Source organism: Mus caroli, chromosome 4, assembly GCF_900094665.2.
Source record: "Mus caroli chromosome 4, CAROLI_EIJ_v1.1, whole genome shotgun sequence".
In the NCBI taxonomy this organism is placed as follows: domain Eukaryota; kingdom Metazoa; phylum Chordata; class Mammalia; order Rodentia; family Muridae; genus Mus; species Mus caroli.
Genome location: NC_034573.1, coordinates 50,750,080 through 50,764,636, shown reverse-complemented (window position 1 = coordinate 50,764,636; position 14,557 = coordinate 50,750,080). Strand labels below are relative to the sequence as shown.

The window sequence follows — 14,557 nt, the reverse complement described above, 5'->3', positions numbered from 1 at the left end:
AGGCATGGGAAGCAGTTACTGCTCCCCAAACATAAAGGCCCAGAGGAGATCTGGGGAAGAACACGGCAAGCTGCCAAAAGGCAGCCAGTGGGCGGGGTGAAGTAAAAATCCACCCCACGTTCTCCTTCTCCGCTCTCCCGTATCCTGATGCTGTCTCTTGTTGGTTGGACCCAAATAGAAGCCAAAAAAGCCCAAGGTAGTACAAGCCATAAAAGGCGGCTTCTCTAGGCTTAGAGCAAAGGGTTGAAAATCAAGAACACAGGCAGATGGGAATGAGGAATGCCCGACACAAGTAAGTGGCTTTCCCCAAAACACTCTCTGCTCTGCATTGGCATCAGAACTGCTTCTCTCTTTCTTGTTGGTTGGTTGGTTTTAAGACAGGGTCTATCTATATAGCCCTGGTTCTCCTTGAATTTGCTCTGTAGCCCAAACTCACAATGATCTACCTGCCTCTCTCTGCCTCCCAAGTGCTAGGATTAAAGGCACACTCTGTCACCTTAAAACAGTCTATGGCCCTGTGGTGGTTGGTGTTGTCAACTTGATAGAATTTAGAAATCACCCAGGAGATGGGTCTCTAGACACGTATATGGGGGATTAACCTTTTTTTTTTTTTTCCTTTTTTTGGTTGTCTTTGAGACAGGGTTTCTCTGTGTAGTCCTGGCTGTCCTGGAACTCACTCTGTAGACCAAGCTGGCCTCAAACTCAGAAATCCACCTGCCTCTGCCTCCCAAATGCTGGGATTCAAGGCATGTACCACCACTGCCCGAGTAGGGGATTATCTTAACTTGTATTAGTTAAGTGAGATAGGAAGAGCCCCCCACTGTGGGTGGCACCATCCCCTGGCTGGAATCCTGGACTGTATAAGTGGGGAAATGCAGCTGAGCAGCAGCAGCAGGATCTCATTGCTCTCTCTTCATGATCATGGGTTTGATGTGGCAAGCTGCTTCAAGCTCCTGCGGCCTTGGCTTCTTTACTCTGATGCACTACAACCCGGAGCTATGGACCAAAAATAAACCCTTGTTTTTTGTCAGGGTATTTTATCAAAGCAACGGAAAAAGAACTAAGACAGGCCCCTTCTGTTCATCTCTGACCTCTCTAAGAGCAGAGCATTCATGTCCCACTTGCCTCGACATCCTAATGCATTCAGGGTATCTTCTAGCCACCACGGATGCATGGGTTGGTGAGAGGAATTAATTGTGGCTTTTTGCATGGGAAGGAATCCTCTAGGAGAAGATAACAGGCGAACTATCTCATTAAACTCACTAATTAAACAGGAGTTAAAGTCAGACTTTAGAACTAGAAGAGTATTCCAGATAGGCCCACATGTTCTGTGCCCACGTGCCAATCGAGAACAATGCTAGCCTGGAGAGAGGGGTCAACAGTTGGGGAAAGTCCCTTGCAGAGGACCAGAGTTCAGTTCCCATCCATCCATGGAACAACCACGCCAGCTGCAGGGCATCCCATACCGGTAACTGGTCTCTGAAGACACCTGAACTCATGTGTATTAACATATACACATAAACATATACACATCATTAAAGATAATAAAAATTGATCTTTAGAAAAAGAAAAGGCTTGACGCCTAGAATCTCTGGATGATGTTCAGAGATGGCATTTCATCAAATGGTTCTTTCAGGCTATATGGAAAAGAGTCTTGGATTTCCTAGGTGCTGCTGAAACAGTTATATGGGGGTACCTTTTCTATAGAATTACTTTCTCATATAGAAGAAATATGAGACCCCCGTACTAACGCTGGTCAGTCTCTCTGGACCAGTACTTCCAATTCGAGGTTGTCATGTAAATCTCTCAAAAGAGAGAATTAACTACCCGTCACCCCCTGCATCAATGCTGAGTGAGAAGGCACTCCCAAAAGTCATTGTCTCAAAGCAACCGTTTGTTCTGTTCGAAGTTTAGTTGTACTTTGTATTTTTCTCCTTCCTCTGGGACATAGAGTCACCTGGGACAATCTCTGCAGTGGAAGTGGAATTACAGGTGATGAACACAACCACACAAACCCATCCCAAACCCCACCTGCATCCCATCTTCCAACATGCTCATGCAAATCTCAAAGCCAGCTCCAAAGTCAAGCAGAGGGAAGTCCTTCTGCTCTTCATAGAAGAAACCACAAAGCCACGTGACCAAGAACATGGTTGTAGAGGAGCCCAGGACATAGATGAGTAACTATTTCCCTAATTCTCAAGACAGAGCTGTAGTGGCATGGTCCTCTTAAGAGCAGACACCAATGACTTCCTTCTTTGCCTCTCCTCACACATAAACTCTATGAAACAAAGGTTTTCCATGGATCCCTGGGACCTAGAACTACACATGGCCTCTTGTTATAGTTTATCAGTACTTGCCAGTTGAATGAAAGAGTAAATGCCCTTTGATGCCTCTTCCTCGAGCTCTTACATCCCAAGGATGGCATCTTAAATTAGGTGGCTCAGTGACTGTGACATGATATTCTGGGCTCTGTCCACCGTGGAGGTGACTGCACACTATCATCAGAAGTGTAACCATTTCAAAAGTGCACTTTAACATGTTGCCTGCATTTGAGGAGGAGTGGGGGTATGGGTAGAAACTGGTAGATGAATTGGGAAGTTGATTTCAAGAGGCCAAAGATGATAACACATGTAGGTCTAGAAAATGGTGAAAAAGCCAGGCAGTGGTGGCACACACCTTTAATCCCAGCACTTGGGAGGCAGAAGCAGGTGGATTTCTGAGTTCCAGGCCAGCCTGGTCTACAGAGTGAGTTCCAGGACAGCCAGGGCTACACAGAGAAACCCTGTCTCAAAAACAAACAAACAAACAAAAGTGGTGAGAAGCACCATGTAAGTTGAATGGAAAGACTGTATCATTTTCTGTGATGGAGAGAAGACAGGGCTTGGGGTCTGAGCAACTGGGAAAAGAGCCAACAGATAAGGAACTTTTTTTTTTTTTTTTTGGTTTTGGTTTTTTGAGGCAGGGTTTCCACCTTGTGGATACAAGAAGCACACAAGCCAGCAACAGAAAATCAGAGTGAGCAGTCACTTCTGCAGGGGAATGCCCCTGACTTACATGCTCCACTCAACCAACATAAGTGTGTAAACCCCTGCTCTGAATGCGGACAGTGTGCTCAGGGCTAGAGTCTTGTAAGACAACATGAAAAGAGTCCCTGCCATCAAGGAGCTGCGCGGTGGGGAGGGGGGAAATGTAAGTACTTCCCCAAAGCAACTACAGTTAGAGGCCCTGAGTGAATATCCAGTGGGGATGGGGAGTGGGTCTAAGTAAGATCAGCCAATTACATCTAGACAGATGGGTTGACACTAACAGGTACTAAAGGTCCAAGACCCAAGAGTATGTAGAGAGACAATAAAGAACATTCAGGATACTGTACCTGGGAGCCAGGACTAAGGAAAGAGATAAATATATATTATGTTGGTTTATGACAGCAGCTCTCAACCTGTGGGTCACGACCTTTTGGGGGTCACATATCAGATATCTTGCACACCAGATATTTACATTACAATTCGTAACAGTAGCAAAGTTACAGTTTTACAAAATAATTTTATGGTTGGGTTCACCACAACATGAGGGACTGTATTAAAGGGTCACAGCCTTAGGCAGGTTGAGAACCACAGGTGTATGGGAAAAGCTGGTCCGTAAGGACATGAAATGGGTAAAGATGGGTGAGGAAAGGAGATGCCAAGTGACACTCACCAAGGAAAGGATCCAGACACATCCAGATCTGGCTGTAGTCGCCCATGCTGTAATACCAGCACTCAGGAGGCAGAGGCAGGAGGCAGGAGGCAGGAGGCAGGAGGCAGGAGGCAGGAGGCAGGAGGCAGGAGGCAGGAGGCAGGAGGCAGGAGGCNGGCAGGAGGCAGGAGGCAGGAGGCAGGAGGCAGGAGGCAGGAGGCAGGAGGCAGGAGGCAGGAGGCAGGAGGCAGGAGGCAGGAGGCAGGAGGCAGAGGCAGAGGCAGGTGGATCTCTGTAAGTTCAAGGCCAGCCTCACCTATATGGATTCCAAGACATCCGGACTACATAGGGAGATGCTTTCTCTTTCAAAAAAAACCAACAAACAACAACAAACCAAACCACCAGACAAGTGGGCAGGTGGTTTTGGGGATCAAAAAGATTTAGCTCTTGTAAAGAATGCTAATTGGTTTTCTTAAATTGAGTAAAATGGGGCCAGAGCAATGTCTCTCTCCATGGATTCGAGCTGTGCTGCCCTTGCAGAGCAACTGAGTCCGGTTCCCAGTACCCACTTCAAGTGGCTAACGACCACCGACCACCTAGAACTCAGCCCAGCACATCTGCCGCCCTCTTCTGGCAATTACATCCACACGAATTCATCCCACATAGACCCGTATGGAGATACATAATTAAAAATAAATAAACACATAATGTAGGTGAACTGTACTAACCCTCTCCATAGCACACGTACAGTGAAGCATTCCTACCTCTGTGCATGGTGTCTGTAACTCTAGCAAGGATCACACACCTCAGTTATTCCATCCTGGCATCATACAGGAGGTAGAGGCTACGTACATATGTGAGACAAAAAAGCCATTAAGACGCACAGAGTCCCTAACAAACATTTGTAGTAAACACTGTTCTTCAGAAAGCTGGGAGATAAGAGTGGTGGGGTTTTCTAAGCAGGTGTGGGCCCTCTGCCATCAGGAGAGAGATGAGCAGGGCTGACTGCCACACACCTTTCAGAGGTTTCCCGTGGCCAGGCCTGTAGTTTCCAGATACCCCTATTGGTGGACCAGTTTCACCCAGGAGTTGCTTAGTAATTTAAGTCGTGGCTCTCAGGCCTGGGTGGAGACCAGGAACTACCATGGTGAGGGGGTTCTCTGGATGTCTCAAAAGCACAGTTACTGGGAAACTGGTTTGGTGCGGTGCTTGTGCTGTTTGTCTCAGCATCTTTCAGATGTCTTCAGTCAGTGAGCTGCCAGTGCCCACTAGACCTTCCAAACCAGTCTCCTGAGGTGGGCTCTGTGATCTGTATTTTAAACAAACTTCCAAGGTCTGTCTCCTCCTTTATTTACAAACATTTCTTTGGGTCTGGCTACGTGATGGATACCATTCCAGGCTTGGGGATGTACTAGTGAATAAGACCAACTATGTATCTCCCTTAAAGAGACACATTTTGTCTCAGCTCTTGGAGGTGGGGTCTTAGAACCATTGCATTAAGATAAGAGGGGGTGGAGGGGAGGGTATGGGGAACTTTGGGGATAGCAGTGGAAATGTAAATGAAGAAAATACCTAATGAAAAATTAATTAATTAATTAACTAATTTTAAAAAAGGTAAGAGGGGGTGTCACCAGAGAAGAAGAAGGGTGGCAGGGTTGGAAGAGTCCACAAGAAAAAGAACCACAAAACACAATTTGTTTAAAGGTTTTATAATGTCATCTGATACATTGTATGCCCGTTTTTTAAAATTAAACTAAAACAAGGAGCTATTGTAGGGTATAGGAGGCAACGCTGAGCTGGGGTTAGGTTTGCCTATGGAAGAGCTCAAGGATTAGTTAAAGCCACAGGAACGAGTTATCCTGACTACCTCAGTTATATGTTGCTGGCAACAAACCCCCTTCAAAACAGTGCCTGGAAGCGGGCACTGATTTCCTTTTTATTTCTTATGATTCAGGGTGTAGGCAGGCAGCTCTAGTAATCTGCTTTAAGTTGCACGCTGGGTCTCTTCCCACAGAAAAGTTAATCCTGGTTTTCTTTTGCTGTTGTGGAAGGAGCTCCAGGGGCCTCTTACCCGATCAGCACATGGGCACGGCCAGCTCCATGCTAGGCTTCTCCCAGGGGTAATGTCTCAGGGCTGTCCCAAGGCCAGCACAAACCAACAGGCATCCTTGAGTCTGCTTTGTGTTCTCTGTCTCTGTCTCTCTCTCTGTCTCTCTGTCTCTGTCTCTCTCTCTCTTTCTCTGTGTGTGTCTCTCTCTCTCTGTCTCTCTCTCTTTCTCTCTCTCTCTCTCTCTCTCTCTCTCTCTCTCTCTCTCTCTCTCTCTCTCTCTCTCTCTCTCTCTCTCTCTCTCTCTTTCTCTCTCTCTCTCTCTCTCTCTCTCTCTCTCTCTCTCTCTCTCTCTCTTTCCTATTTGGGACCTGGCTGATATGCTAGGCCCTCCCCTGGCTCCTAGATATTCTTACTTGTGCGCATATAAGAATCTTCACTGGGCTGCTGTCAAAGAGCCATGAAAGCTGCCATGGGACCATCAGGAAATCCAGGCCAGGGCTATAGTCTATAGTCACCCTGAGTTAAAGACATATACTCCTGTGTCTTTTGTGCATCTGTTTCTGGGAGCAAAGTCTAAGTTTTGTGGAAGAGAGAGGGGGAGAGACAGAGACAGACAGAGAGAGAGAGAGAGAGAGAGAGAGAGAGAGAGAGAGAGAGAGAGAGAATGCTATATGCTGGTGCCCTTAAGGAGAGATCTCTTTGTGTTGTGAGTCTGAGACTGGAACTCAGGTTGCTATTCCTCTTCAAGAAGACCGTATGTGCACAAGTATCTTTGTTTACAATGTAACAATGTTGTGAGTCCAGATTTGTATCCTGTGATGTTCACCTAAACTGCACCACTAAAAATGCCCCCATGCAATTACAACCCCTGCCAAATAACCGAGTTGCATGACAGGCAATGAGACATGCTATTTTAACTTTCCTTTAGTCACTTGGTTCCTATCTCTAGCTATTATCAGCCATGCTATTGTGACTCATTCAGTACAGAAGTCTTGATCTGCGCTTGGATTTTTTTTTTTTTTTTTTGGACTGAGTCCCTGTTTTTTCCCCCTTACATTAGTGTAAGGTGTTCAAGGTTGCTTCAGTGTTTCTCAGTGAAGAGCTGAAGAGAGAGTTTTCTTCCCCACAGATGAGTGCTTCCCTCTGCTCCAGTGAAAAGCTGGCCAGGCACAGCCAAGCCTTTCAGAATGGACCTGTTTCCTCTTGTTTGGTTTCCTCTTAGTTGACAGTCCTCATCTGTCCCTGTTTCCCACGCAAGTACGCAGGGCAGCCTAGCTGGGTTGGCTTTTCCCCGATTTTACCACAACTGGAGAAAACTGTGCATATTCCCACGGTTGCTTTTGTCCAAACTATGGAAAACTGGCCTTTTTGTTACTCATAACTGGCATGGGCTGTGTTTGGGTCAGGAGCCCAACACAAACTACAAAGAGTGACCTCAACCCAGGGAACTTGAGAAACATCTAGATAACACTGTTGGGAATTGTTCCCTCCCATGAACTGGCATTTGAACTATGAACTGGTTTTATGTACATTTTTTTATATTACTCAAGCTAGTGTAATGGAAAAGACTGCATTAGCATTTCATGGGCCAAAGAACTAGCTTAGAGATGGGCGTGCAGCTCAGTTGGTAAGAGTACTATCCTAGCTTCCACAGATCCTGGGTTTGCTCCTTAACACTGCATAAAGCAAGCATGGTGCTGCCTACCTGTGATCCCAGAATATGGGAAGTGGAGGCAGGAATATCAAAAGCCCAAGACCATCCTTGTCTATACCATATGGTTGAGGGGAGCCTCAAAGATATGAGACTCTTTCCAAAGCAAACAAAAACACACAACAAACCTGGTTTGACTAGAGTGTGTCAAAAGGTATTCTGGAGCTGTGTGCACAGCTTAGTGGCCGTGAGCACAGTTCAGTGGCCGTGAGCACAGCTCAGTGGCCGTGAGCACAGCTCAGTGGCCGTGAGCACAGCTCAGTGGTCGTGAGCACAGCTCAGTGGCCGTGAGCACAGCTCAGTGGCCGTGAGCACAGCTCAGTGGCCGTGAGCACAGGGCAGTGCTTGTGAGCATAGTTCAGTAGCTGTGAGCATAGTTCAGTAGCTATGAGCACAGGATAGTAGCTGTGAGCATAGTTCAATAGCTGTGAGCACAGTTCAGTATCTGTGAGCACGGGGCAGTAGCAGAGAACTTGTTTAGTATGCCAAGGCCAGGGGTTCAATCGCCAGCATCAAACAAAATATGGTAACTAAGGCTTAAAGGGATGGTTCCATGGTTAAGAGCAAATACTGTTTTTCTAGAGAACCATGTCCACAACCACTTGCACCTTCTTAACTCTTCTGGCCTTCAAAGGTGCCTGCTGTCATCTACACACACACAGAGACCACACCACACACACACACACACACACACACTTAAAATAAAAATAAATTAAGAATTCACAGTTGGGGTGACAGATTGGCACAATTGTATATAATGTGTTAATGTGTGAATTTGGGGAATATAAATGGAGGAGGAGGGGGGTCCCTTCACCTGCCTGTGCAAACAAAGCTCATTACTACAGTCTGTACAAGAAGGGAGAGAGACCTAAAGGCCTCCCAAATGTGTTTATCCAATAGTGTGATGATGAACCATGGTTACAGGGACTGACAGAATCAGTGGTTCCTGTGGTTGCAACTGCACTTGATTCTAGATCGTAATGAAAATGAAACCCTGAGACACAAAAGGATTTTTACCCTCTCATTATTGCCTGGTTTTTGATGAGGATTTTACTGGCTGTGTTATTGTCTGTCCTTCTGTCTAAAAGTGGAGGTTACAGCCCCAGAGCTGGTTTGAAAACACCTCACTCAGCAGGGCAGAGAGACAACGAAAGGGTGTGGCCTTACCTGCAGGCGACTCTGTTGTGGAGAATGGGTGGGGAACCATAAAGCCCTGACTCCTTTGACTGCTTCAAGTAGGCAAGACATTGAGAGCGCATCTAGACACCCAATCCAGATTTTTATTCTGCCTTTCAGGGGACACTACCAGATGCGTTTCAGTCTATCTCTTTACATCATGGCACTCTAACTAATGACTGATCATGTATTTAGCAAGCCAGGTCATAAAAGGATTTTGACCTAGGACTGTTAAGACACAACAGAATTCCTATTGTTCAAGGGGGACAAGCAAACGTGAGCTGGCACGTGGGTGCTGGGAACCAAACCTGGTTCTTCAGCAAAAGCCACAAGTGCTCCTAACTGGCCATCCATCTCTCTAGCCCCACCATCATGGCTGGGCAGGCATAGCAGCTGGAATATGGATCACCTACCTGATCACATGGCATCCACAGATCCATAGCAGAAAGGGACGGATGCTGGTGTTCATCTTGCTCGCTCCTTTTGTTTTGGTCTGAAACCCCAGCCTTACCATCCCAGGCTTACGATGCCCACACTGAGGGCAGAGCTTCCTATGTAATGAACCCAGTCTAGAAATTCTCCTATAGACATGTGCAAGGTTTATACCCTGGGTGATTTTACACAATCACAAAGTATGAGCCCTTTCTGGAAAAAGAAAACAAAAACAAAAAGGGGTGGTGGTGGTGGTGAAGAATAGCCACAAATCCCTGGCATTGGGAAGAACTTTTTAGGGGATTTCCAGAAGTCTTCCAAAGGGCAAATGCACATTAATAGTAGAACGAAGATCAAACAGTGATGTGAAGTAGAAAAGAGCAAACACCTTACAGGGCAGGAGGTTAGCAGACTCGTGGCTAGTGAGGACCATCGGGAAGGAGGAAACCTTGGAGACAAGACTTAAACTCAGGGTGATCTCAGCAGGCAGCCTTGGTGGTCCGAGTCCTTGCAGGAGGATGATGTGGGTACCTTCAAGGAGAAGCAAGCAAGACACTTAAGCCAACGCATGGGCTGTGAGGACGGAGGCTGTGGTGATATCAACGACCCGAGAGAAGCTTAGGGAGGTTGCTATGGTTTGAGTTTGGTTTGTTGCCTCCAAAGCTTGTGTTGCGACTTGATTCACTGTGTAGTGATATTGAGACGTGATGGGGTCTAAAAGTTGACGTCTTTCTTACCGGATTGGGTTAGTCATTGCGCCCTACCCCACCCCCACAAGAACTGATTATACAGTAGTACAATATGCCTGTAATCCTGGATGGTACCCAGAAGGCTAAGGTGGTAGGAGGAGTTCCAGGCCAGCCTAGGCTACAAAGTCAGTTCCAGGCTACTCTGAGACTTCGTTATAAAACAAAAGGAAGCAAAGGTTGGGTTGTAGGGGTGCAGACCTTTAATCCTAGCACTTGGGAGGCAGAGGCAGGTGGATCTCTGAGCTCGAGGCCACTCTGGTTTACAGTGTAAGTTCCAGGACAGCCAGAGTTACAGAGAGAAACCCTATCTTGAAAAGCCAAAAAAAAAAAGGGCTGGTGAGAGATGGTTCAGCAGGTAAGAGCACTGACTGCTCTTCTGGAGGTCCTGAGTTCAAATCCCAGCAATCACATGGTGGCTCACAACCACCCATAATGAGATCTGACACTGGGCTGACCTGAGCAAGTGGGGTTGACCAGAGCAAGCAGAGGTCCTAAAAATTCAATTCCAAACAACCACATGAAGGCTTACAACCACGTGTACAGTTACAGTGTACTCACACACATAAAATAAATAAATAATCTTTAAAAAAAAAAAAAGAAAGAAAGAAAAGCCAAGAAAAAGAAAAGAAAAGAAAAGAAAGAAAGAAAGAAAGAAAGAAAGAAAGAAAGAAAGAAAGAAATAAGGCAGCCGATGGTTATGAAGTGAGGCAGCCCTTCCTGAAGGGCCCTCTTTTCACTTTCACAGAGCAATAGGAAGCCTTCACAGGAAGATCAGATGTGACTGTCCTGTCTAGGTTTCTTGGCCTCCAGATCCATGCCATGGCGACAGAAGACAAAGATGAAGAAATGGGAGAGTGACCTTTTCCAATGCGACTTCTGGAGAGCTGCATCTTGGGAGGCAAAGCTAGGACTGAGGAGGAGCCATGTGTGTGCTTGGACATCCTGTCCGGAACCCTAAAAGCCTCATTCAGCCAGGTCCCTTCCTTGAAGACGAGTCTTGAGAACTCCGCTGTCCCCCACAGTACACGAGCCCTTTAACTCCACACGTGACTCGTGTTTACAGAGGCACTGCTGGACAGCCTGTTTGTACCGCGATGCAATGGATGCGTGTCCCATGGAAAAAATGAAAAAGCCATCCCAGCAGGACGCCAGGGCGCAGTTGAGGAAATCCTGTGATGTGTCATCTGAGCAACACTAGAAGGTCGCCAGAGCACTGGGCAGTCCAGAAGCAGCTCTGTTCTTGAAATGTCACCAGGAGGTGGAGCGCCGTGCTCTGGGCACAGATCAAGTTTCTGGTGTCTCAGGGATGAATTGGAAAGCCAAGAGAGCTGAATTCTCAGGCGATGTCTCTGCCTGAATGTGAGTTCCCACTGAGGCTTGGGCACCTAAGTTCTTCCACTGGCTTCTCCCACCACGGGGCTGGACCAGCTATGTCAGGAAAACATCATTCCTGCCCCGCGAGGTGACGGTGGCCATTTTCCTTTCTCTTTTATCCTCATCCAAAGCTCTGTTTCCTGTTCCACCCTTCAACCATGTGAGTTTCCAGTGGGAGTTAAGAGGGCTTGAGGCAGGGCACCCTTCCAGCACCCTCTCCATGACTGTGCCCTGATGTAGCCTTGGCATGTCAAACAACCAGGGCTTTGCTCTCGGGTAGTGGAAACAAAAAGCAAAATATTTTTGCTCACTCAAAAAAAATTTACACATTCTTCCACAAGTGTATTCCCCAGAGATACAACACCTTTATTGTTAAATAGGCTAGAGATCATGTGGTACAAAATTCAGAAGACACCAAAATGTTTAGTGTAAAAGGTAAACTCACCCTCCCTTCACTGACTGGTCAGGGTTCCTCCTAGAGAGGCAAGGGCCTCTCTGGGTTGTTTTTCTGTGTATCCTACGTACTTTAATATGTTTATTTTAAGGTCCTCTCCCCTGTGACTACTACCCTCATCACTCCCTCCTCTCCTGTCACATGATTAGCTGCTATTGGCCTCAGAAGAGGGAGCCAAGGTCAAGGGCAGAGAAAGCATGATGTCTGGGAGTCTTGTCTGTAGGGGATAGCCCGTCTCCATCTCCTCTTCCTTTCCCCTCTGCCCTTTTGCTTGGTGAGGTTAGAGTATGGCTGGAAAGCTTGAGAAACCATTTTCTCTGGGCTCTGGAAAGTGATAGTACCCATTTCAGGAGGGATCACTGCTTAAACACGACAGCCATAGATGAGGCTTCCTTCCTCTGGTTTCTCTGTCTCGGTTTCTAAAACCTCAATACATTAGGTTTCCGGAGCACGACTCCAAAGTCCTTCAACTTACACTTTTGCTTTCCCCAACAGCAGCAAATTCATAGGGTCTAGTATGGTCTGGTTCTATCCGTTCTAAGATTCGTGCCTGAGGGGCCTCAGGGGTTCCTGAAAGGCACAAGCGTCCTGAGAGAAATGGTCAATGCTATCTCTCCCTATAAGGACAGTCTGGAGGTCCGGCTGCCTTTCTTGTCAGGGACAGCTGCTCCATGATTTTCAACTTTTTATTTGAGTCTGTAATCACTGTCAAGTAGGCCATGATCAGCATTTACCTTTGGATGTGTTGACAGGTGCCTTTAGCTGCCAGGAAGCTGGTCATCACTGACAGGAGATGGAGTCCTTCCTGGGGGTGCTGGAGAAGGCTCTTGTCCCAGCCCTCAGTGATCTCTAATGTGTTGTCTGCCTCCTTCTCCAAGGTTTCAGGCTTCCTTCATGTATAAATGCTCCCCAAGATTCTCTAAATCCACCTGCCTCTGCCTCCCGAGTGCTGGGATTAAAGGCGTGCGCCACCACGCCCGGCTAAGATTCTCTTCTTAAACCCGGTGTGAATAACTCCCTCTTAGTCTTTAAGTGATTAAGTTTCTCAGTTCTGTATAGAACTGCTGTTTCCAGTAGCTCAGGAGGGCGTTAAACCACTATGTAGCTGAGTATGAGCTTGGGTTTGGGTTGGTTTTGTTGTTTGTTTGTTGGGTCAGAGTCTTACCTTCTATTCCTGGTGAGCCTAGAACTTGCTATGTACAGAGGCCAGAATGATTTTGAGCTCACAAGAGACTCATCTGCTCTTGTCTTTTGGATGCAGGGATGAAAAGGATGTATCACTATGTCAGGCAAGCTTGACTTTTGAATCGCCTACCTCTGTCTTCAAGTGCTGGGATTATGGGCACATGTCAGGCAGCACTATGCCTACTTTTATGCAGTGCTGAGCTGAGAAAGCCATAGCCCTCAAGCTTCCGAATGCTGCGACCCTTTAATACAGTTCCTCGTGTGTGGTGACCCCCCCCAACCATAAAATTGCTTTTGTTACTTCATAACTGTAATTTTGCTACTGTTATGCATTATAATGTAAATATCCGATATGCAGGATATCTGGTATGCAGCCTGCAACCCACAGGTTGAAAACCACTGTAATGGAGCCCTGTGCGCGTTAAGCAAGCTCTCTTGTGGCTGAGTCATATCCCCAAGACTTGCTTATCATCCATCCTAGCTCCCTGCACTAGAAGACATCACCCAGAGGAGGGGGTGGGGGTGGTTTGTTTTGTCCACTGACGCCGGTGTCTCCTAAACGCGTAGAGCAGTGCCTGACACACAGTAGGTGCCTAATAAATAGTCAAGTGAATGCTCTACCTTTGAGGGGTCCTGGCTGATGAACACTTCTTAACTGATACCTGACTGCTTCCTCCTTTCTCTTTTTGGGTCAGGGACTTGCCACCCACAGCCACCACAGGGGAAAGGCCTGCTTGGTTCTCCACGGAAAGTTCCCTCTCACTTCTTGTCACCTCTGAGTATAACCACTCTTTCTCTCTTTCCGCATTTCTTTCCCTTGCCAGCTTTAACACTTGCTTCATCCCTCCTCTCCCCCCCCCCCCCCCCCCCCCCCCGCCACCGCCCCGCCCCGACAATAGAAGAAACCAAGCTTATTTTAAAACTAGAGCCTGTGAGCCCAAAGGACATCTTTCACATATATAAGATACCTTCTATAGCTGACTCTCTTACCCTAAATGCAATAGGAAGCCCCGGCCACTAGTCACTTGCTTGTGCAGCTCATTTGTCTTCCTTTGTACACCCATCCTGCTGGAATACAGGAAGCTGCTCTCGTCCAGTCACTCTGACCCACGAAACGGCAACCTTCTGTGGTTCAACCCGGTGATTTTAGTCTCAGTGGAGGCCCTCCAAAGCACAATGCTGTAAGCCTTATTCTTTCCTCGTGCTCCATCAACACCACTTACCCGCCCCTCTCTGTTCTGGAACCCCTCGTGTGCTTGCATTAACAGCACAAATAATTCATAAGCATTAGCAAGTCAGCGGGGAGCCCCACCAATCAATCACTGTCCAGATTTCCTGAGTCTTGATGCGAATGACTGATGGTCTGTGTTGCTTTTTCCAGTAAACTCTTCCCACTAATTCTCCTAAACAATGGCTGCTCTGCAGTATTGGGCACTAGATATTCTAAACAAACGGTGTCTTCCTGGGGAGGCTGCTAACTCTGCTTGCTTCTCATACCGCGGCACCCCTCCTCCATCAATCTGGTCTATTACTAGAGGTGAACTTTTAGCCTGCTGCATTTCTTCTTCTGTCATGAAATCACCCCTCAGTTTGTCGTTTGGGGATTTTTTGGATTTTGGGGGCCAGCACCACTAAGACAAAGAACAAACTAATTTATTTGAGCTTAATAGCAATAGGGCTGTTCCTGGGGTCCCTGCATTGCTCCAGCAAACAGCAGCGGGACTATTGAGGGGTCTGTGAGTTGTGACTTT

The 14,557-nt window shown here is 47.0% G+C and overlaps 1 protein-coding gene across 1 annotated transcript in view; it reads left to right on the top strand.

Annotated features, from left to right (window-relative positions):
* The first annotated feature begins 268 nt into the window (after positions 1–268).
* Positions 269–14,557, top strand: part of Ptpn3 (protein tyrosine phosphatase non-receptor type 3) — a 126,923-nt gene continuing 112,634 nt past the window's right edge. The window contains exon 1 of the mRNA XM_021159376.2: positions 269–292. Within this exon, the coding sequence (XP_021015035.1) occupies positions 280–292 (13 nt within the window). The 5' untranslated portion in view covers positions 269–279. The remainder of the gene's footprint in view (positions 293–14,557) is intronic.